The sequence below is a fragment of the Etheostoma spectabile genome, chromosome 16, assembly GCF_008692095.1.
Source record: "Etheostoma spectabile isolate EspeVRDwgs_2016 chromosome 16, UIUC_Espe_1.0, whole genome shotgun sequence".
NCBI classification, from domain to species: Eukaryota; Metazoa; Chordata; class Actinopteri; order Perciformes; family Percidae; genus Etheostoma; species Etheostoma spectabile.
Window position 1 is genome coordinate 14,153,601 of NC_045748.1, and position 24,612 is coordinate 14,178,212.

Here is a 24,612-nt window from a genome sequence, read left to right on the forward strand (position 1 = left end):
TCAGTAATAACACAGTTAACCGGAATAGACGGTCTATGTAGATGTTGAATGTCGTGTAAAGTCAATATACAGTTAGAAATAGTGGACTAGGTAGTAATGTAGATCAGAAATAACACAATAGTCATAAATAGACTATAAAATGCTGAGATGTAGGAAAGAGTCAATATAGTGTAGTCTAGATGATTATGTATGTCATATCAGTAATACCACAATATACTTTTCATGAATAAACATAATATATAAATGCTGAGATGTAGTAAGAGTCAATATACAGTTAGTTTAAGTGTATCTAAATATAAGACAGCACAAAATGGCATGTTGAGGGGCTATGTTATTCCAGTTTTGTGTGTATGTATGTGAGATTCTTGTTCATTATTGTGTGTTTGAAGTGTGGTGACTCAGCTTCATGACCAAGATAGGTTGGATTTAATTTTGGCCTCCAGCCTCATCTGGAACCTGATTAGGTGCACCTCCGCTGCCTGATCACATTGATTTGTCTTCTGTCAGACTCAAACTGGTACAGGATGTTGTTGTTGTTGTTGTTGTTGAACGGAACAACTGTTTGGCTTGAACTGCTCTGCTTTAATTTGTTTTTTTGCATTTATTCTATGACTGATTGAAAACCATGTGGGCTGTGAAATGATTTTGGCTAATACTGAGTTTGCTGGATATTCTTTAATAAATGAGCAACAATGCAACAGGTTAGAGCAAGTGACTCCTCAGAGAAAAGAGTTTGTAATCCCTGATCTGTGTCATTCTTTTTTGCTCAGGGCACTCTGAAGATCAGCCTCCCCTACAGCCCGACTAAAACACTATCAGTCAAGTCCATCCTAAGGTGAGAAGTGCAGCCTGAGGCTCTACAGACGCCACAGTTCATTCACTCTTTACAATACTTGTATGAATATTAATATTTTTGGTCATCACTAGACTCGAAAAAAATCAAAGCCTTAAATTTGCCCAATTAGCATAAAAGTGGTATTTATCATGTATACTGTATACAAGTATACTGATACTATGTTTGACAGTGTTTAACGTTGGTGTAGGTGCAAGCATATTCGCCACCAACCTGCTTGTGTGCATGCTATTTTAACAGCACATGGTCATACCTACATGGAGATATTAAAGTAATTATAGTGTTTTAAGTCTTTAGTGGGGTATGATAATATTCTGTTTGAATAAGATACAGACATGCAGATTGGTCTCTATATGCTTGCATTTACACATCAGTAAACACACAACAATGAAACATACAAAAAACTCCAAATCCTCCTCACTTAAGTGACCAGCTTTCACAAGCCATTATCAAACAGTGTAGGCATGATGAGTTTATTATTATTTATTTGATTAGGACAATGCACATTAATGCACATTTCTGTAAATGCGCCAGTGTTAGCCAATTGGCTAGTTTTCAACTGTTTATCATTTTAATCAGACAGATATTTTCAGTGTAGTTGTGAAGTACTGAAATGTCATTTTGTTTTGTCGGCCATCAGTTAAGGGTTGCAATTAGCATTTATTTTCCTTACCATTTTGTTTATAAACTGTTAGAACATTTATTTAAAACAATTGCCATTATAATTTTCCAGAACACATATTGTGGACATATTTGTGTTGCTTGTTTTGTCTGGTCAGTATTTCAAAACGATATTCATATTAATTTTAATATATGACCAAAAAAAAGCAGCACATCCTCATATTCACAAAGCTGAAAGCAGAGAATGTTTCTAATTTTACTGTTTTACCAGCTCAATCACATAAAAGTAGCCCAATCACTCGGAAAACTACCCAATCTGACAACAAATATCTTCAACATTATGTTTCCAGTAGCAGAGTTCGTGACTGGCAGGTAACAGGATATAACAAACATGAAACAGGAGATTGGAGGTTATAAATTCCTCAGGCTGAGCGGCGTTTGTCCTCATTCACAACTCTGAATGAGGACAAATGGTACAAGCAGGAGGAGAAATCCCCTATATCAAGTCTCGCTCATTTTTCTGCGTAATCCCTTTGGGCCATTTGTCTTTCATCAATCCTATAGTAACCATTTTTCTTTTTTTATTACTACTTCCTTCACTAGTGAGAGGCTGTGGCTGAGGTAGAGCGGTCACCTACCAATCAGAAGTTGGTGGTTTGATCCCTGGCCCTGCAGTCCCATGTCAAAGTGTCCTTGGGCTAGACACTAAACCCCGAATTGCTACCCAATGCTGTGCCATCGGTGTGTGAGAGCGTGTAAATGTTTATCTGATGAGCAGGTGGCACCTTGTACGGCAGCCTTGGCCACAGTGTATGAATGTGTGTGAATGGTTCCTGTACTCTGTAAAAGTGCTATGAGTAGTCGTTAAGACTAGCAAAGCACTATATAAATACAGTCCATTTACATTTACATGAACTCCTTATTTTTCTCCTCTTTCCTTTACTCTCAGTGCAATGAACATGGATAGGTTTGAGAGAGGCCCCAGGGAGATCCTCAACCCGGAGATTCAGAAGGTCAGATTTAGAGCATTGCCCAGCTCTTAATGAAATGTAGCACCCGTCCATTTCATGCCTGGCATGATCAGCAGCATCTAAACTGTATAATGTCCTCAGGCTGGTCACTGTGAATAATAATTGTTGTGTCCTCTTTCCTCAGGATCTGCTGGTGTTGGAGGAACAGGAGGTATGGGATGATACTGCTCTCACAATACAGTTTTATTCATTAATTGGTTATGGTAGAAATCATTTGTTTTCAAGGATAGAGACTACAGTACTTCTTTTATGCCCTTTCCGGTAACCTTCACAAACTGTACCCACATGTAACAGATATCCAAATGTTTGATTATTTAGTGACTCTTTATCTGGTAAAAATCTCTGCCATTCCGTTGAAAAAAATCTTTAATATTGTCTTGAAGCTTGCAGGAAAAATAATTTAATATATCTCTAACTACAGTTGTACTTTATTAATTTTTGTATTTGTCTCATGTTATTATATAGTAAAAGCATGCTATTAATACTGTCTTCATGTTGGATAAATACTCCCTCTGTATATTGTTGTTCTTATTTTTCTGTAAAGACTGATAATTAGCAGTTTAAATACCGTTTTATGTATCTGTTGCATTATATTTCTGACAATAGTAGCACTGTATGTCAATAAACAATGATATTAAATGCATGGAATGTACATTATTTCATAATTGTAACCCAGCTATAATTTTGTAGGGTTCTGTCAACTTTAAATTTGGTGTCCTGTTTGCCAAAGACGGACAGCTCACAGATGACGAGATGTTTAGCAATGGTGAATCTCTCTAACTTTTTTTAATGTCCAAAACTATTAAAGGGATGGTTTGTCATTTTGGGAAAAGCGCTGTGTTGCCTAGAGTTAGATGAGAAGATCAATACCGTTTTAGACTCTTACTGTATGAGAGTGGCATCAATCTTCTCATCTAAGTCAGAGATGGAGGGCGCATAAGTGTATTTCGCAACATGTCAAGCTATCCCTGTATCAAAACAAAATGTACTGCAATAGAAGACTTCTGCTAAGTCAAACGTCCTGTGTTTGCTGGTTTCAGAGACGGGAAGTGAGAGCTTCGATAAGTTTCTGAATCTTCTGGGTGATTCCATTACACTGCAGGGATGGGCAGGTTACCGCGGAGGGCTAGACACCAAGAGTAAGAGATCTGCTGAATGACGTACTGTATTAGCATCATTTTAAAGTTGCAGGCCTTTGAATATGCCAACTGCCTTTGTCTTTCTCTTTACCTGCAGATGACACTACAGGGATTAAGTCCATCTACACAGTGTATCAGGGCCATGAGCTCATGTTCCATGTCTCCACCATGTTACCCTACTCTAAAGAGAATAAGCAGCAGGTGGATATCTGCATGTGTTTTTGTCCTGTTATATAGCTTTCATTTTTAGCCACCCTAGGAAAGAGGCAATGTTGTCCCACCACTATGGCCCAGAATGGAAAATCTCAACTACTGAATGGATTGATAAAATCTCAACTACTGAATGGATTGATATGAAATTTGGCTCAGCCATTCAGGATCCCCAAAGGATGAATCCTATAGACCTTGTTGATCCCTTGACTTGTCCTCTAGCTCCACCATGAGGTTAACATTTGTGGTTTTGAGTAAATGGCTCAACACCTATCAGATGGATTGCCATTTTGTTTGGTTCAGACATTCATGTTCCCCTGAGGATGACTTTTTATAACTTAAACTCTTAATTTCACTTCTCTTTCACCACCAACTCTGCCCAAAGATCAGACCCATTTGGTTGTGCTAAAGAAATTGCAGAAACCTTTAGTGCACTACAGTCACAGGTCTTCATCGCTCTGTCATTTAGCAGAGAAAAGCCCCTACTTTAACAGCACTCTGATAGGAAGCCAGTACAATCGCAGCCAACTTGGCTAAATGTTCTCACTATAGGAAGAAAAGGAGAAAAAAAAAGACATTATTACTTTACTGTAGAGATCCATTCAGTAATACCAATATTAGTGAATATTATTTAAAAGGGGAGCTGCTTGGAAGATCTGACATGTAATTGGATTTCTTCTAAAGATAAAAAAAATAATAATAATAAGGAACAGTCTGTGCTTGTGCCTGAGAGGTGTATGTAACGTATTACAACAACTCACTCAAGAATATTACGGCAGTTGGATTGTTGATTGCAATATTTTAAGAGTCAAATGTAGTTATCACAGTACTGTATTGCATTTTCCGCAAGTTTCTTTTGATGGTTTATGTGAGCAAATATAGATGAATATGTGTATATCTGTAATATTTGTGCCTATGGATGTACTGTATGTACAGTATGTATGATGTGTATGTGTGCAGTTGTCTGGATTTTATCTTGGGAGGGATGGGGGTATTGTGCTTACATTTTTCAGGCGTACAGAAACACAACTCCAAATTATTGCTAATTGTGTGTCTGCTGGATGTGTAAAAGGCAATTGTTTGCTAAGCTACAGCTTGCTCTGCCCCTAAGTGACAATAAGATCAATTAATCCCGGTTTAAAGACAGTTCCTGTCTTGCACACATTAATCAGAGAGTACTGAGGTTAAGTTGACGTTTTTTCCTCATCTTGTGTCCCTGTGTTATGTCCTCTCTGGCAGGTGGAGAGAAAGAGACACATTGGAAATGACATTGTCACCATAGTATTCCAGGAAGGGGATGACGCATCGTCGTCCTTCAAACCATCTATGATCCGATCGCACTTCACCCGTATCCTTCACACGGATAATGATTGTCAAAGAAATAAAGTGTTACTCAGTGACATGTTTAGCAAAGCTCCTGCTGTTGAACAGATATCACATCAGCGCTGTAATACTGAAGATACATGGATTGCTATTGTGTCTCTTATAAAATCTGTATTTCCTTCACTTCACCTCCAGATATTTTTGCATTAGTTAGGTATAATAGCCAGAATGACAGTTACAGGTGAGTCCTTAGATTAATGCTGTTGTGTACGGTGTTCCAATCCTGACGCTGTTTTTGAATTTCTCTACTGAAAAATTATGGCTACAATGTCCTCTCGATTATTTCTTTGATTTCTCCCATTCCTCTTATTATAAGTGTAAGAAAGATGTTATTTGTCTTCTCTTTGTCACAGGTTGAAGATATTCTCAGAGGAGAGTGTTCCACTGTTTGGACCCCCTCTCCCATCTCCGCCTGTTTTTACTGATCACCACGAATTCAGGGACTTTTTATTAGTCAAATGTAAGTAAATAAAACAAAGAAAAAATCAATGTGAACATGGCCAATACATGCACCATCCCTGTTTCCTTTTTTCCTAATGTGATCTTGCTTCATCTTCTGCAGTAATCAATGGAGAGAAAGCCACACTGGAGACGCCAACGTTTGCCCAAAAGCGTCAGCGGACCCTTGACATGTTGATCCGCTCGCTGTACCAGGACCTCATGCCTGACCTGCACAAGGTACGGTACAGCTGCACTGCTGATTACCAGTCTAGTGTCTTGTTCATTCTTGGATAGACATACTTTTTTGTCCATCCAAGTTGCTTCCTTGTCACTTCAGTCTCTGGCAGTGACTGTAGCCACTCCTGAGTTGTGGTCTTCTGTTTTCCACTGCAGCCCTCAGTCTGCCTCCGCATACTGCACCACACCGACTGGATATTACTGCAATGCTGACTTTCTCAGCAGGGCTCTCTCTCGCTCTCCTCACATCACTTTTGTTCTTATTTCTCTTGTTTTCTTTTCCCCTCGTTTCCCTGTTGCTCCTAACACTACTTAGCTCTCACTGTGTTAATACTGCCGCTGTTCTCACACCCTGCCAGGGTCAGTCTCTAAGACCCCTTTCTGCTTTCTTTTTCCCTCTCTGTGTTTCTGTGCACGTTGGGGTTCCACGTTTAGGTTCCTTTTTCTCCTCAGAACATGTTAAATCGGCGGTCCTTCAGCGACGTGCTGCCTGAGTCTCCGAAGTCGGCACGTAAGAAGGAAGAGGCACGGCAGGCTGAATTCGTCAGAATAGGGCAGGTAAGGAAGAAAAAACACAAGCGCGCACACACACACACACACACACACACACACACACACACACACATACATACACAAACCAACAGTATTACCAACCAACCAGAGCTCTGCAGTAAGAAGGCAGAAACACATGGAAACCAAGATACACAAAGACAACTAAGAAACCTAAACACAAAAACACATGTAAGCACAAAAAAACATTGACTTTGTTGTCATTACACATAAAGTAATGTCACCACTTATTCACTTAGTCGGTCAAATTTATTTATTTGACATCCATTTATGAAAATGATATTCACCTTTCGTAGATGCTTCAATTTTGTAATGTTTTAACAGAAAAAATAATTCACTTTTATAAACTAAATGTTTAATTATTGTAACATTTAACATTAAATTCAGGATAGGTTCGGTGTTGGGGGACAAAATCATCAGACCGTGTTTTGTGCAGAAATGCATTGGAAGGTTTATACAGTACAAAGCTGTATCAGTCTATAATCAAACCAAGTGAGTATTTTCCAAATGTAGTCTTTTTAGTGACCCTTATAGACACTTATTTGCCAGCGCCAGTGCATTTTTCAATTTTCACACAATGATGAGCCAAATCGAGAACCTGCAGTTGTAGCAGTGCTGCAGACATCTCTCTTATATGTGAGGAAGATCTGTGACTCTTTATACTAGGATACAATAATTCAAGGGCTGTACATCCAGACAAACAGCTAAGTGAACTGGACAGGATGAAATAATATACTGTAGGAACACTGGGCTGATGTAATCACCATTACACCTCTGTTCTGAGTGCTGACGTAACTATCGTTATACAAGAACAAAGTCTGGAAACAAAAAAGGAGAAGTGTATAGAGAACTGTCCATGATGCTAAACCTAGATGATCTCTGGCTTTATGGAAATAATTACTTTCAGGTTGTTTGTGGGATATTAGATATTCTTTGGACAAATGTGTGGCCTGGTCTGGTTCATAGATCTCAGTCTACATTGAAAATAAACACTTAGTGGGTATTTTCCATTGCAGCTGCTCACTGTCAAACAGACTGCTCAAAGAAATTAGGTTAGCGCAGTCTGTACCTTTTTTTGAATTAGTTCCCTGAGATATACGTTTATGCTACTTAAGTTATTCTGTCTCTGTTGTTTCTTTTGTTTATCTTCAGTTGTTAACATTTGTTCTTCTTGGTGGTACTGATTGTGTTTTCTACCTGGTTGCTTGCTCATGTTGCTCTCTGCTCGTAAACACAAAGACGAGGCCTCGGCACATTGTGCTGTAAAGCGTGAAAACAAAGGAAGGTAGACGTGTTAAATTATTGATTATCCAGTTTTGAAGAGACAAGGTGTTTGTCCTCAACTAAACTGACTCTCTCAATGTGTAATACACATTGTACACAATGATTTCCTGTTGTCATGGATTCCTGATAGGTCAAAACATTTATTTTTTTATGGATATTTTCTCACGGATGGCAAAGTAAACTGCACTGCCATGTCATTGTTCTGTTGGTTGGTATTGATTTCATTACCTCGAGATTGCTTGTTTATGCAGATATGTAAATAGAAATGCTTGACTGTGCAGCTTGGATTGAATACTGTCAATTCAATCAGATGGCTTCTGCTTGATCATTTGTGCAAACTGTATTCTATTTGAGATTTAGAGCAATTACACTTTATATTTATTGTATTATAACACATTTTGCCACTGCCAGTCTGCTTGTCCAGATCCTTTCCACCTCTTTGAGCTGTCGTCACAGTTTTCAGTGCAATAATAGGCATGGAAACAAGGGCTTGCTAGTTAAATATTAGTGATGGTAGTGATGAAGTTCATACTTCACATGCAGTGCATGCAGGGTCCATGATTTGAAAGTCTTCTCCCGACATTGTCCATTGTTTAAATATTAAGGACATTATTTATTTTAAGAAGTGATCAGTTATTTTAAGTGTAGGTTTAAAATGTGTGCAACCTAAAGTGGTACATGGCACACTCAAGTACAACTATAAGGTACTTGTACTTTAATTGAATATTTCCATTTAATGCCACTTTATGCTTCTAATCCACTACATTTCAGAGGGAAACATTTTACTTTTTACAAAGTATGGGACACAATTATAGAAAACTTGAATCTAGTTGGGACTTCGTGTTACATTTTAGGTGTCCAAGAGTTGGTAACCGTTTTCTCCTCTAAACTCGTCAGATTGTCACATTTAAATCAGTTTAATCAGTTCAAGGCCCAAAGTGATAAACTTATCCAACATTTCATCAGCAAAAAACAAAAGATTAGAAAGAAATCTGAAAAATGAATACAAATTTACGTCTCAGAATTTCATTTTTCACCTACATCATTATTTACTTTACAATCCATCAGATTTATTTTGTTACCCTTTTGGAGGGAGCAAAAAAACTGTATATCGGGAACCACTGGATTAAAATAACAACAGGTGGGTGCCTTGGTAGCTCACCTGGTAGAGTGCTTGTCCATATATAGAGGTTCACTCCTCGATGCAGTTGCTGTGGGTTCGACTCCGACCTGCGGCCCTTTGCTGCAAGTCATTCTCTCTCCCCTTTCATGTCTTCAGCTGTCCTAAAATAATCTTTAAAAAAAACAAAACAGTAACTGTTCATAAGTAGTTAAAACTACCTTTATGAGCCAAAACAGTAAAATGCTACCTACTCGTTGTTGCATCAGTGTTAACACTCTAACAATGTATAACTAATCACTGACTGAAACTTGAAGCACATTTTGCTCTACTTTTACTTAAGTTGGCTTTTGAATGCAGGACTTTTACGTGTACATTGTTGTTATTGTTGTTGTTGTCATTTTGTTTTTAGGCTCTGAAGCTGAAGACCATTGTGAGAGGAGATGCCCCAACTAGCCTTGTTACCACCGGCCTGTGCAGGAAAGAAGTGAGAGCATGTGTTTGAGACATTTTACAGCACAAAGTCTTTATCTTAACAAGTCAATTAATCTGCTACTGAATCCAAAAATGTTATTTTTTTGAAGAAATTGAAAGAAATCTGGTTCCTTATGTTAAATATTTCCAAAACAATATTCTGCAAAGCAAGTGGATATTAATTCCAATATGCTTGCCTCTGTCTATATCTACATGTGTCTATATGTTTGTCTGTGCATGTATGCTGCAGCCATGGGAGTCCCAGTCGTTCTGCAGCACATTCCCCTACGAGATTGTGTGTGCCGACTCGTGGGGTCAGTCTCTGCTGGCTGCCACCGACACAGCGGGGGTCATGCTGCTGGATGGTGAGGTCATCCCTGATTGATATGTCCCCATGTCCTCTAAAATAAAGCCACCAATCAATATGAATTAAATTCTGAGCTCAACAGAATGCCAAGGCCAACAGCTGACACAATGATGGTAATGATGTTTTCCATGTTTCAGGCCCTGATCCAGCTCTGCCCAATGCTGGTGAGTGCCACGCAACCAATCTTCCAGTTTCTAGCTCAGAGGATTTTTTTGCTATTTTTTACAAATATTTCAACCTCAGTTATGACAAATTTGTCAAACTTTACCCATCTGTTTATTATGATGTATGCATCTTGTTTCAGAGACTCAAGCTCTGCCCCCAGTGCAGGTGTTTGACAAAACCATGGTGGTGAAGCAGGTGCACGTTCTCGAGCCTCAGGACCTGCTTATCACCAGAGCTGACAAAGGTAGGCTTGGACCAACCCCTCCCTCATTCATTTCAACTGTATTAAACTCATCATTCTTTTCTCATTATTCCCATCCCTCTTTTTTTATTTCATCTCTGTCATCTCACTCTGTTTTGCTCAGTACATACTTACCCTTTCCACCTCCGTTTGCCCAGTGAACACATTGATCTCTGGCTGTTACCTAAGGAAGCTGACCTATAGAGAACCAATCCCTATCGAGGCTGTGTGTGTGTGTGTGTGTGTGTGTGTGTGTGTGTGTGTGTGTGTGTGTGTTTGGTGTGTGTGTGTGTGTGTGTGTGTGTGTGTGTGTGTGTGTGTGTGTGTGTATATATGAGAGTGTGTGTCTGTTTATACTGCAGGACTGTGAGAGAGGAGTGGGCTAAAAACAGATATGCAAACACACACAGATTAAATGATGAAATGATAAAACACATGCAGACTCACAAGCATAAAAAACACAGAGAATATATATATACAAGAAGTCACTGTGCACTAACAACCAGCTGTTTTTTGATTCCTCTCATGTTTGCCTCAACCGGAAGAACATGTAATTAATTACTCTGCAGATGATTAGCTAACCCTAATATTGATAAAAAGGGTTGACTTGGTTTTGATAGTGATTACGTGATGGCAGCACAAACATTTGTCACGACTGTGTGTAGGCTTTAATTAAGCTTCTGAAAGCACATTAGCCTTAAGAAGCCTTCTAGTAATCCTGCAGTACAGCATCATTGTCTGGCCGTGGGAAGGATGCTAAAAATGAGAGATGGCAAATTAAACTACATCTAAAACAGAAGTGGCTTTTGTTTTGTTTCCAGGGAAGGACTCTCGCCTCTATGTGTACAGACTCAGCACGTTGAAGAAAGGCCTGGAGGAGAAGCAGCTGGTCAGAAGCAAGTGTGACAGCCGGGAAAACAAACTGGAGAAAACTAAAGGTACGACTTTCCGACAATACAAGGCATGCGAATGAATCCCAACAACAACAAAGAAAAACTGCAATAAACTGTAATCTGAAGAAATGTACTTTGATTCAGTTGTCTTAAACAATATTTGGGTATCCATATTTATAGTACATTCAAACTGTTTTTTTTGCTTTCTGCAAATTATTTCTCCTGTTCATATTGGCCTTTTAGAGATCCCCTCCTAATGCACATAGACATGTAAGCCTAAAGCAGGATATTGTGACCTTTATGAATGTCCTTTTGGCAGTGCAAACACTCAACCTCTGAACTGCTGCTGGTGCCATGCCAGTTCTCTGTGGTGGGTGCATTGATTTGTGGGATGATGCCAGGGAACAACACCTACAGCACAGCACATGTCCAATGTACTGTCTGTCTCTCTGTCTCTAACGCTCCCCTCCCTCTTCTTCTTTGTCCCAGGCTGTCATTTATACTCCATTAACACCCACCACGGCTCAGAGCTGAGGATAGTAGCAGCCATAAGGAACAAACTCCTCCTCATCACCAGGAAACATCCACGTTTTGAAGGTTTCAGCGCCGTCGCCCCAAGCACAGACTCACCGGTGGAGGAGTTTCAGTACATACGGGTACGATAGATTCTAAATGAGTGAATAAAATAATGAATAAATGGATAGAAAAACGAATGAATGAATAGGATAATATACCGTTAATTCCCCTTTAAAGTAATAAGGGGTATTTTAAAGTGTCTTAATTGCCCCAATTTGCATCACAAAATGATTATACATGTACTACTTCTCAGAGTCAAGATCATGTTATTTCAGTTCTGAGCACACAGATGTGATACCAATATTTTTTTATTCAGTGTGACTTACACTTTTTCGAGGACACAATGTCCAAAGCAAATATACACTTAGAAATCAGAAAAAGAAGTTCCTTATAACCCTAAACTTGCCTGATAATCATGACATTTTCAAGTTTTTCAAATTAATCCAGTCATAGGTGTCTGTACATCCATGGGTAAACTGCAAAAAGGAATTACTAACAGCTAGCATGGCACACAGTGTGTGTGTGTGTGTGTGTGTGTGTGTGTGTGTGTGTGTGTGTGTGTGTTTGTGTGTGTGTGTGTGTGTGTGTGTGTGTGTGGTGTGTGTGTGTGTATGTGTGTGTGTGTGTGTGTGTGTACACTGAAGTTCTCTTGTACCATCCATGCATTAGGAGATCTGTCTGTGTGACCCGCCGGTGGTGATGGCGCTGGTGGACGGGCCGACGGGGGAAAATGACAACATGATCTGTGTGGCCTATAAACATCAGTTTGACCTGATCAATGAGAGCACTGGAGATGCCTACCGGCTACATCATGTCGATGCCAACAGGGTGAAGCACACGTGCATACACACACATGCAAACCCAGATTCTGTTCTGAACTCAGACCTCCTGGTAGTCGCTTTGTTTGCCTGATGACTTCCGGGCTGCTTGGATAAATCAACACGTTGTCATTCACAGCCACCAGCAATAAGGAGTAGGCTGGAGGATGAACAGCTGTTCTAATAAACCATCTTATTCTGCTTTAAGCATTTTCTCCTTTGAACAAGTAAACAAAATAAATACCAAACTGTAGTAGAAATATTTCTTTTATATTGGATGGTTACACAGTACCTTGAGGCTATGTGACCTGGCATTATTTGTATGTCTCTCATACCTGACCTTTTTCATCTTGTTGAAATGATTCCCCCAAACTGAATTGTCTCTGCCTGCAGGTAAATTTTGTAGCAGCTATTGATGTGTATGAAGACGGGGAGGCGGGTCTGCTGCTGTGTTACAACTGTGAGTCTTCGTTTAACTCTGAATATGTGAGCTGTTGTTTGATTCAGTGATTCAGGTCTCGGCCTCTTTTGTCAAAGATGAGCCTTAACGGTTTTCCTCTGCTACTGCACCTTCTTGGAATTTAAAGTCTTAGCACAGAATGCTCCAGAATATTTAGTTTTAGAGTTTGTTCAGAGATGGCTTTTAAAAATGCAGCCACCTACTTTACATATTGTTTTCTTTATTACGTCTAGATAAAATGACAAATATCTCTCGAATTTCTCTGAATAGCAATAAAATAGAGAAAAACAACAGTCAACAGACAAAACTAAATCTAAATTTAATTTGGAAGTTGAACCTTCTTTCTGTCCGTCTCTTACAGATATTTGCTCCTATAAGAAAGTTTGTCCGTTTAACGGCTCCACACCAATGATCCAGTCCAACGCCTCCGATTTCCACTTCAGCTGGAACCAGATGCCCAATGCTATTGGTAGGTTACCATCTCAACAATGTTTGGGCCCCACCCAGCACATGCTGCTGGCCTGGCCAGGACTTGATGTTGCCATGGAAACACCATGTATAGCCACAAGCATCCAATAGGCCAATGTGATTATTTGCATGTGGACACGTGTATATGTGTCTGGTGAGGAAAAGCAAATATAATTGGTACTGGAACCTTGACTCAGTACTTAACAATATGCTGCTGTCCTCCTTTCTCTCACTCACACAAACACACACACTGAAAACAAACATGCTGAGGAATAAATCAGATGACATAAAACAAATTGGAGAGCCACTGTAAAGGTTCCCTAATCAGTATTTTTAAATTGATATGTGTGATTTGAAAGTTGTCACTCGTAGTTACAAACCTACAAAAAAAATCCAAAATCAACAAAAAGTCAATAAAGTATAATTGAATTCAAAAGTGAATCACCGGACTCTGCAGTTCCTTTTTTTTCTTTTAGACCCTTTCAGCTGATCTGATTTTAATTTTTACTGCCCCTATTTGGGTCACTCTCACTGCTTTTCATTAAACAGATTATCAGCTGTTTTCTGCAAAAAAAAGCTGAATATCACTTTCATATTCAGTCTTGGTTCTTTCACTCAGTCCAGTCAACCAAGGCCTATTATTATTGATCATGTCCAAGCTCTTTAACTCTTCCTGTCAAGTTGCACTTGTCAGTTTGTTTGAGGGTTTTACAGAATCATCCTTTACTTGTCGACACTGTCGTTCATGCTATATTGCTCTCACCTTGTTGTACATTTCACATCAAACAGAGGACAAGGGAATCATCCAGAGCCCCTAAGAGAGATGCTCAACCTAATTGTTCTGCATATATCATCAGCTAGTGATGGCATTTGAAAATTAAATGTATTGTATTGTGGGAATTAAGCAATTGACCAAAGTTATCTCCCTGATGGCCTATGTTGATCATGTGCCCCTGGATTTATCATATACTTATGTTGCCTTGCAGTGTGTGCATTTCCTTACATCCTGGCCTTCACAACGGACTCCATTGAGATCCGACTAGTGGTCAATGGCAACCTTGTGTACACAGCAGTGGTTCCCGAGCTACAGTTGGCTGCTTCACGGGTCAGTATGATTGACAGCTAACACAATTTCCTGTCCATGCCCTGGTCTTGTCAACAATGTACACTGCAACTTTGTAAATAATTTATGTAAGTTATATTTTATTGCTCGAGGTCCAAAACTGGTCCACTGGTTTAGGTTATAGAAATGCATTATGGGTGTATCTACAGTACAAGACACTTGGTTTCACTATTGCAGAGATTGTCAACAGAGGGTCCGCGACTCCCTAGGGGGTCCTCAGAGTCACTGCAGGGGGCTGGCAAATAACTGTTGAACACGTTTTTTAAATAAATAAAAAATAATAGTTTGAAAATATACATTAACAACAACAACTTCAACATACACGCGCCTGCCATATGTATGTTTGACATTAAAACATGATATATGAATACGTAAATAATTGCTTAGTATTGTAGGGCACCATAAAAAGGTATGCGTAAAGGCGCATTGTAGGCCAAGTTTAATGTGCAATTCAATTTTATACCATTTATGTAGTAGAGGGTCCCTGCTCGTCTCTGTTTCAGGTTATGGGCCCTTGGCCCAAAAAGCGTTGAAGACCCTTAAACTATAGCAAGGGCCCTTTTAACTTGTGAGTGTTTTTTTAGTGTTTGAAGGCCTCACTGTGCGTTATAGAAGTAGCTGTCTCAGCTCTCATTTCAATCAATCTTTATTACCCTGGTGGGAAATATTTCTGGCAGTCTTTATGGTTGCAAATCAATAATACACTCATAATTCATACACATAGATAATTTAAAAAAGACCACAGTGCATGGGGCATAAAACAGTACTTTGTCCTCCTCTTTCCATGTTCGATTTATGTTTTTTCCATGTTTCACCTTTTAAGTCTATCATTTCTGTCCCTTTTTCTTCTTTTTTTTCCTGGCATCTTTACATGTATGCCGTGTCTCTTTATTGACCCCTTTTACTCTATGTGTCCTGTTTTTCCACCCATAGTCGGACATCTATTTTGTTTCGTCTGCTCCGGTGAGCTCAGCCTCCAACTGCAGTTCGAGAGACACCAGTTCCCAGAGTTCCCCACAGACGCCCACTGGCTATGAGATGCCCGTGTTCCCTTCCCCACTCGGTGATGGTAAGCCCTGTGCAGCGAAAGCACCAGAGGATGTTGATAGTAGTAGCTTCAATTTTAAAGGTTTTCAAATGTCAACGTTGCCTGCAGACCGGTATGACTTTTGATGCTACTGTGTTGGCCTAGAGCTCGAGAACAATTTACATAAATGTATCTCAGCCAAACAGTTAATTGAATTTGCAACCTTTCTCCTCCAGAGTTCTTACTTTCTCACAGTTGAATCATATGTCGTTTTCTAGGGCAAGATATTTAATTGCACTCATCTCCCCCATCATCATAACCTCATCCTTTCTCACTGTACAATACCAACGTAATTAAGTCTTATGTCAAAATGTCCTCATTGCTGGCGTTACTCAAAATGACACTTGGAAAGATCCAGATCTTTACAAAGTAACCTTTCCATAGCTTTTTTTTTTACTATACCTCAAATAACCCTACTGTTTTAAAAATGTATACATATATAAATATTTTAGCCCATTACCTTTACATTATAGTTGATCCTCGTTCCCAGATTTCCAATAAATTTCCCAGCGTGCAGCCATTTGCTTCGATTTATTTCAGTACCATATGAAAATCAGCTTGCAGATACTTTAAAGCCCTCAAAAACATTAAATTATCTCTTATAACTAAATAGAAAGCACGCAGGGAAAATAACTGGAAAAAAACAACAGGGATGGGGAAACGTGTATTTTTCTTAATGTCACAAATCCCATTAAAAGACCGAAGTCAAGAATATACTAGAATATATATTGAGTCACTCAATACTTTCCATCTTCTCTCTTCTGTCTGTGGCCCAACCTTATTGGTTCCTACTAATGATATAAAGCTTTAAGAATGAGATGCACATACTGTATATAGTTTTTTTGTTTAAATGTTAAGTATTTTCCTAAAACAGCTGGGCACTGTCATTTTTAGCACATATTTCTCAAACGGCAGTAATTAGTGCATTTGTTGGGGACCATTTCAGCTGGGGTGTAATATGTGTTGTGCTTTAGTTAGCATTTACAACAACAGAACTGTGTATGTGGGATTGACTCAAAATAAACAGTAGCCATGTTCATGATAATAATGGAACACATAACCCAGTGCTACAGTGTGGCTCACTCATGTTTTTTGATAGTGTTCTGACAAAAATGGAGGTCTTTGGCAAGAGTAATAAGCTAGAACACACCATTTCCAAACAGTCATTCATAAAACCTAACGTTAATGCTATGGTAATGACATTGATTAACACAATGTCTACTGTGATCGATTCTCTTACTAATTGCTTTCAATCCTATAATTACATTTATGGAGACCTTTGGTTGCAACTTAGGTAGGAACTCAATCTAGTAACTGGTCGGCAGTTATGTAAATGTAATTTGTAGTTAAAGGGCTGAAACGCTATGATCCTCTCAATACTTACCAGCCACAAAAAGAGGAACAGACTAATCACCCACATACCTTCTACCATCACTACCATTTAAGGCTCACAATAAGAGTCCTCAGAGGCAGGGCATGCTTTCAGGGATCAATAAGAGACCCTCCTTCCCACCCTGCAGTCCACTTTCACTCCCTTGCAAATCTTTTATTGTGTATTTGATCATTCGGAGTCTCCTTTCCCCCCACGACTGACCTCTTCCAATATGATACAACTGTTTTAAAATGGGGACTATTTGTGATGCACAGCTGTTGTGAATGACATACAGGAGGTTTGTCATTCAGCAGGAGCCCCACAGACTGATGGATCACGTCAATGTCAACTTTTCATTTTTCATTAGACTTTCTAGTTGTTAAAAGAGACGCAAAGTCATCCTCAGATGCATCTATGTAATTCAGACAGCTGAAGATAAAGGAAAAATTAATAAAATGTCCTGGTTGTGTGCACCATCAAGCCAGTCCTCTGCTTTCCTGATGGGAGCAGGTATTTACAGGTTCCATTAAGGCTAACAGGGAGAAAGGTTTGACTGTTGCTGCTGCAATTAGCGAAGGATGAGCTTTATGCTTTTAGGCTGGGTCGGTTAATCCTTTTTCTCGAAGGGATTCATGTTTTCTTTTCTGTTTGAGCTCATTATGCATATGATTCTGCATCACTGGGACTCATACACCTAACAGAGAACCTACTGTGTGTGCGTGCGCCTTTGGTGTGGGAGATCTGGGTTTGATTCACTCTGCGATACATCAACCATTGTGTCCCTCAGCAAGACACTTAACTCATAGTTGCTCCAGAGGCATGTGGTCTCTAATCTATACAAGTCATACAGTATACATATAAGATATATGTAAGTTGCTTTGGATAAAAGCGTCATCTAAATGACATGTGATGTGATGTGATGTGATGTGATGTGATGTATGTGTGTGTGTGTGTGTGTGTGTGTGTGTGTGTGTGTGTGTGTGTGTGTGTGTGTGTGGTGTGTGTGTGTGTGTGTGTGTGTGTGTGTGTGTGTGTGCAGTTTGTGTAACCCTCTTCTTCATCCCTGTTTCAGATTCTATACGGATCCCCTATGGTACCAAGCTTTCCCTGTACATGTCTAAGGATGCCGAAGGTACTTCAGGATTCTCCCATAACTCATCCTCAGTTCATGAATATAATGCTCATAATGCTGACCCACTAACATGCACATACTCCCAGAGTGTACCCCACTGTCTGCTCCAAGGCGGCATGTTGACTTGAACGTTGGTTGAATGTTAAGTGAACATTATGTCTTCCCCATCCCCCCTTCTGTCTTAAAAAATTAAAGCATTAGTGTGAAAGGAGAGTGAGGGGGATATGGAAGGTGATAGAGTGCAAAATAAAAAAAGTGATGTTGATCAAGGTGGAGGGTTTTAAAATAATGGGGAAGTGGGGGGGGGGGGAGATGCAGAAAAGGTATGCATGACTACAAGAGAAAAGGGAGGGGTTGTGTACAAGCTGGAGGTTGGGAGACAAGGAGGGAGAAAAGGGAAAGAGGGAAGGAGAAGACACATTTGCCGCAGCATGATTTACAGATTGCACTGTCGCCATGGAGACTTTTGTCAGCCCTCTCTTCGATCCAAAGTGGTAGTCCAAACAGCTGTGCCACAATCTGGGTGTGAGTGAGGAAGGGGGGGTCGCGGGAGATGGGGTAAAGAAGTGGAAGGGGTGCTGACAAAAATCCCATCCTCAAACTGCCTGTGCGCCTGCCGTATCTGCTCCTTGGGGAGGTTTTCATGTGATGCAATCGCATCAATAATGTGAACAAGATGTTACTGATGTGGCTGCTAGCTGCCACCTCCTCCACTGGCTTAAACACACACCAAAGACCTGCAGCAAAATATTTCTCTGATGTGGAGAATTTGACTTCCATTACTGATGAACACCCCCAGTATTTATTTTTTGATTCATTTGCCGGTGTAATGCAGTGTGACACTTCCCCTGGTCCAGAAACGCATGTGGAATATATCGATCTGTGCGATTTATATATTCAAAATAACTGCATGCTTTCCCCGCATCTTGGTTTATTGCCATGTTCGCTGTACGACAGCGCAGGTACAGGAGAGAGGATCTGTAACAACACTAACACAGTGTACCTGTCGGACATCAGCAGGGACCCTCTATTTTTCTCCGTTGCTCTTTACTCACCTCTCACCCCCTGACATTTCAGATGAGACAGTCCTCTTTGTGCAGCATAGCCTCCACATTGATTTAGTCTCATCCACGTTACTATTAGCCTGCCTCAATGGAGCAATGTGGCTGCTGAACTGCAATACTGCAACCCGATGGCACAATTGAGCATTGCAGGTTGGCACACTGCTGACGATGCCATTTGAAAAAATCCAAACACCCATTTAATGTGTCCCAAACAGACTTAAAGCCTTCATGGTTTCAGCTGAATAATAGATGGTCTGCTATAAATGGCTACAACTGAACATTTATATCACATTATCTTTCTGTAGTAAGGATGATTAATTTTAAGAGCACATGCTGTTTCAGTAAATAGGACTATTAATCACTTTAGAGAGTCTTCATTTGAATATGGAGGTCTGCTTCTTTTGCATCAGCTCGTCAACCTAAAGAATCAAAGTCCCTAAAAAGGTTAATTTAGCATATTTTAGTTTCTAAAACTGATTTTATTCTAGCCAGTCGCTGTTTACTATTGTGCTATAAAAAATGACTTGCAGCTATTGAAAGTTGCTGAGGTTAGTTATCCATCACAAGAAACAATTTCATTTTTGTTTTGTGCCGTTGCAATTAGGGTTTGTTTTAAAAGCCTTCTGTAATTGTGCGTTCAAGTACTCTTTTTAAAAAACATGAAATGACCAGTTCATGTTATGCTTTTAACAACATACACAGTATGTTTGCTTGCAGTTTGTGTTGTGAGTTGAATTTTTCATCAATACACATGAGAGCAATGGTATAGTCAGCCAATCGTAGTGGGTCCCTGAATGCACCACTAAGAGGGTTTCAAATGAATAGTTTGATATTTTGGGAAATATGCTTATCTCCGTTCTTGCAAGGATTACATGAGTAGGTTATTAACTGTCATGTCTGTCCGGTAAATATGAAGATATTCACAAGGCAGTCAGTTAAGTTTAGTCATATTTCTTATTGTTGTTTTTTTGTTAAATTACAAGATCCTTTTTCAATGTGATCCTTGATATTTGTACCATTATGGACATTTGTTTTGTAACATTAGAAATATGATCAATACATTTTGTTTTGTTTTGTTTAGCATAAAGAAGCAGGGGGAAACAGCTAGCCCCAGTTTGTGCCTCTTATGTGTTAGCATTAGCTAAGGTCACAGAGGTAAACAACTGTTTCTCAGAAAGCGAAATACACAGTTTATGGACAGAAGTCAGAATGCTCCTCTTTACCGGACAGACATCTAGATTTAGATACATTATCTAACTCTCGGGATGAAATCAAATAAATACTTCCCAAAACATCATATTTTTCAAATGACTTTAGTAAATAGTCACTGGGATGCTTTGAATATGAATGTATTTCTGGACTTTAGTAGCGAAAACCTGCAAAAACACTTATGTGCTTCAGGCCAGGAGTTTCATACATTTTTCATAAACTCTTCACCCATTATATGTTTTTCTTTTCCGACACTGTTCTTCTTTTCTGACACTATTCCCACCTTTTTTTGTTGGTGCTCTTTTTATCTCTTGTTTCATGTCTTCTCTTGTTACCTGCCTTTTTCCTTCTTTGACTTTACCCACTCATCTTTCTTCTTCCCAGGTGAACCAGCATGTAAGCACATGTTCAAGATCCCTCTGTGTAACTTGGTGGGCCGCAGCATTGAAAGACCCCTCAAGTCCCCTCTGGTCAACAAGGTGCTGACGACGCCAGCCCCCGCCATGGTATCCCCGACTCCCCTCATCTCTGCCACACACTCGCTTTCCCTGTCCCGCATGGAGATCAAAGAGATAGCCAGCCGCACACGGAAGGAGCTGCTCGGTAAAGTGGAAAAAAAAAAGATAAACACTAAATAGCAAATTTACTTTATGTGAACATATTTAACACAACATGTTAAATCAAAAGTTAGACAATTGAGAAAATAGGCTTAGTAGGCTTTTTTTGCCGGGAGTTGATTAAGAAGATCCATACCTTATTATTTCTGTAGGCTAAATATGAAGCTGCAGCAGCAGCCATTTACCTTAGCTTAGCCTAAAGAAGGTAAGCAGGGGAAACAGCTAGCCTAGCTCTGTCTAGAGATGTCGCCCGCCCCTCTATGAGGAATTCTAAGTAACGACAACAACACTGTCGGCGCATCCACATGACACAAGCCTTTAGTGGTGGCGCACCCCCACCCAAACTCCACGCAGTTGCTAGTAGCGTTTATTCCGTCAAATCAAGGAGGAAACAGAGGTTAAAAAAAACATGATGGACTCTTCAGAAGAGGTAATTATCTTGTAATTGTTATGTCCTTTTTGTCTCCAAAGCTGAACGCTGCTGTTGTCCTTTCTCAGCGGAAAACGTATCACTCGAGCTTCTGCGCGCGATATTTGCCGGATGATACCATTTTCTAACATAACCATACTAAAAGTTTTGTGGAGCTGATAGGCTTAATTAGCGTGTATCAACTCATTTGGCATAGGCTTGAATGTAATGGACATTCAATAATATAAAATTGTCACTATAGCTAAAATGATTTTGTTTTAGAGAAGCTAGTTAGGGGGCTTTGTTACTTTCAAAAGTAGCAAGGCTAGCTAGTTTTCAATCTGCTTCCAATCTTTTGTGCTAAGCTAAGCTAACTTGCTTCTAGCTGTTGCCTTGTATTTGAAATATATTAGAGTGGTGTGGATCTTTTCATTTAACTCTCAGCCAAAAATCTAGTAATCATATTTTGCAAAATGTCAAACTATTCCTTTAACTCACGTACATTTCTGTTACTTCATACTAACAAAGGCTTGACAGAGGAACCAAGTGGAAAGTCAGACAGTGGAACAGTCAAACAGAGGAAGATGAGCAAGAAGAACACAGAGGAGGACCCCAAAGCACGAGCACTGACGTCAACAAACAGTGACAGGTGACAGATTCCACAGCAGCAACGTTGTTTATTTTAATAGTTGCATGATGTGATATGAGCGTGAGTCATATATTTCTGTGCACAACAGGTTAGCCTCAGAGTCTGTTGAAACAGACCTGGACGTCCAGCTGCATTGTTCGTCCAGTTCGGAGGCCGAGCCAGAGAAAGTGGTGCTGCGAGCGGAAAGCCCGCCGCTCGCCAGCGCCTTCGCCCTCCCCACATCCTTTGAAGAAGATGTCCTGGACCTAAAGTGAAGACAATCCCACCGTGCACTTCATCTTCCCACCCGCTCCCGTACTGTCACCATTATTTGATGGTTTTGGTTGGTTTGCTTTTAATTTGTTGTTTGTCCAATTCATTTTTCTTTTTGTTCTTTTAATCCCTGTATCTTGGGTCTCCCCATTCATAGGACAAGATGGGTGCAGTGGGAGTTAAAAAATGTGTCTGTGTGCGTTTGTTTTTGCGAGCAGTCCCTCAGCCACTGCGTGTTTGCCCCACAGCAAATAACCCAAAGAGGCAGTGAGGCCTTGTAAAATGCTGTGTTTTATTCAAAGTTCTGCAACAGCCGTGAGATAATGTTAACGGTTTGATCCCAAACCACAAACTGAATGTAAATCTGCGCACCTAGGCACGACAAATATCTCCATGTTAACAAAGTCCTCTGAAGTTGCTAGAGCTTTATATGCGTTGTATCATGTGATTATTTCCAATCCACTTTCAAATGTTGTATGATATGTATGTGTACATCTGTTTATACATGAAAATGCATTCACAGTGACAGGCGTGCATGCCTGTCATGCCTGAAATGCATATTTATAGATATATTATAAAAGCTCATTTTATTCCCATATTTAGTAAAAGTATGAAGTTTTATGCACTCTGCACATGTTAGTCCTTATGCTTCTCCTTATTCACACTATACAGGTAGACAGGGCTGGAGGCATAAGTCTCACACAAGTGCCATTTCCCAGCATCCTCCATTAAACTAAACAATTAACAGCCACCGTATTCTGGTGTCTGAAAGTAGCAGTCATGATTGTAGTCCACTTTAGATTACTATGGTGACCCCACCACTCCATTCGGTTTGGATAAATTCACATACTTGAGGCACTCTCTTAAAGCCACATGCACTTATTTTACCATTTAGGAATGAGGTGTCCTAAAATCTGCATGACCAGCCTTTGTTGCATCAGAAACCATGAGGTCTGCGATATCCCGCCAAACATAGCAGCATTAAGCAAATCAAAACCTGAGACGACAGAAGACATGTGGATGTTTCAGTAGACTGGCATGTGTGATGGCCTGAGGTAGGATAGAACCGCAAAGGAATTATAGACAAAACTCCAAAATTTAGACAAAAACTAAAGTTACAATACAGTATATTGTCATAAACTGAAATGATTTTTAAAAGCTAAAACTATCTTGACTACTAATTACACTAAAATAAAGTGAAGTGTGAACAATTTAAAATTTGTCTTTTTCTGTATGTGGAATGAGCAAAAAGGTAAAGAATTTTGAAGTGGTCCCAATTATTGAAACATTAAACTAGAAATTAAAAACATTATTGCTTATATTACACAGCTACCCATTTCAAATACACACAGAAAACATACTCTGAATTTAGATAGTTGTACTTTTAGGAAATTGCTGCCTTTACCCAACTGAAATTGGCACCAATAGTAAACTAAAAATTTGGCTTTGCAAAATGACTGTCCATGAAAACCAACCAACTAAAACTGAAAAGCATAAAAAATGGGAAACAATATAAAAGAAATAACCCCATTAGGGATTTAGCACTGAGCGCACAAGCTCTGCTGGTTTTTATTTCACATGTCCAGTAAAACTAATTTACAGCTAAGTCACCAGGTGCAAAGGTGCAGCTATGAATTGCACTCCAATTTTATTTTATTCCCATCCCGTCTCATGTGTTCATTGAAAAACAGCTATACATGTCTTGAAACCCAACTCACCTGCACATCGTTTTATTTGCTGATTAATTAACTTTTTTTTTGCTGATAGCAGTTATTGGTAGTCATATCCAAAAGTTAACTGTCTTCATTCAAAAACTCTTGGAAGGACAACTTTAAGTCTGGACAAGAAACACTTTATCCTCACTTGTCCCTGACATCCGGACAACCATAAATTTGAAACCAATCGTGTTTCAAACTTAGCATAAAATAATAATAAGTAATAAAATTGTAAGACTCTGAAAAAATATGTCTTAAGCCCAAGCAGGTTTCCTGTAGAACCGCAGAATATATTGTGCAACTTTTCGGACACGTCCAACGCAGAAACTTGCTTCACACTTCAAAATGTTTAACTTACTAAGGGCGTTATAGGAATTACATTTATATTTTGTATGTTACTTACATGCTAAAACTTCCGACTTAAAGTGGGTGACAGCACAAGAAGAGTTGGGTTAAGCTGTTAAACTCTTCTTAAAAAATGATTCTTAAAGTTTTTCTTGCTTTTTTACTTTTTATACATTATTTTTCAGCAAAACATAGATAAATTCATCCTCCTCAAACACAATGTAACTCTCTAAGCAAACTGACTTGCACATTTTTGCGTTATGAGCCTCAAAGTGACATTAGTGCCA

General features: G+C 39.5%; 1 protein-coding gene across 6 annotated transcripts in view; it reads left to right on the forward strand.

Moving 5' to 3' along the window:
- garnl3 (GTPase activating Rap/RanGAP domain like 3) overlaps positions 1–23,705 on the forward strand; it is a 63,089-nt gene extending 39,384 nt beyond the window's left edge. For 2 of the 6 annotated variants that reach the window (XM_032540041.1, XM_032540045.1), the window contains exons 6-31: positions 771–835; positions 2,424–2,487; positions 2,630–2,656; positions 3,196–3,271; positions 3,546–3,644; positions 3,742–3,845; positions 5,094–5,202; positions 5,373–5,418; positions 5,591–5,697; positions 5,800–5,915; positions 6,351–6,473; positions 9,302–9,376; positions 9,614–9,728; positions 9,868–9,894; positions 10,035–10,139; positions 10,958–11,074; positions 11,519–11,685; positions 12,275–12,433; positions 12,817–12,883; positions 13,245–13,352; positions 14,338–14,456; positions 15,408–15,543; positions 18,006–18,065; positions 20,723–20,941; positions 21,893–22,013; positions 22,102–23,705. In XM_032540041.1, the coding sequence (XP_032395932.1) occupies positions 771–835; positions 2,424–2,487; positions 2,630–2,656; positions 3,196–3,271; positions 3,546–3,644; positions 3,742–3,845; positions 5,094–5,202; positions 5,373–5,418; positions 5,591–5,697; positions 5,800–5,915; positions 6,351–6,473; positions 9,302–9,376; positions 9,614–9,728; positions 9,868–9,894; positions 10,035–10,139; positions 10,958–11,074; positions 11,519–11,685; positions 12,275–12,433; positions 12,817–12,883; positions 13,245–13,352; positions 14,338–14,456; positions 15,408–15,543; positions 18,006–18,065; positions 20,723–20,941; positions 21,893–22,013; positions 22,102–22,267 (2,697 nt within the window). In that variant the 3' untranslated portion in view covers positions 22,268–23,705. The remainder of the gene's footprint in view (positions 1–770; positions 836–2,423; positions 2,488–2,629; positions 2,657–3,195; positions 3,272–3,545; positions 3,645–3,741; positions 3,846–5,093; positions 5,203–5,372; positions 5,419–5,590; positions 5,698–5,799; positions 5,916–6,350; positions 6,474–9,301; positions 9,377–9,613; positions 9,729–9,867; positions 9,895–10,034; positions 10,140–10,957; positions 11,075–11,518; positions 11,686–12,274; positions 12,434–12,816; positions 12,884–13,244; positions 13,353–14,337; positions 14,457–15,407; positions 15,544–18,005; positions 18,066–20,722; positions 20,942–21,892; positions 22,014–22,101) is intronic. The other 4 variants (XM_032540042.1, XM_032540044.1, XM_032540046.1 and 1 more) reach the window with 4 other exon arrangements.
- Positions 23,706–24,612: the final 907 nt, after the last annotated feature.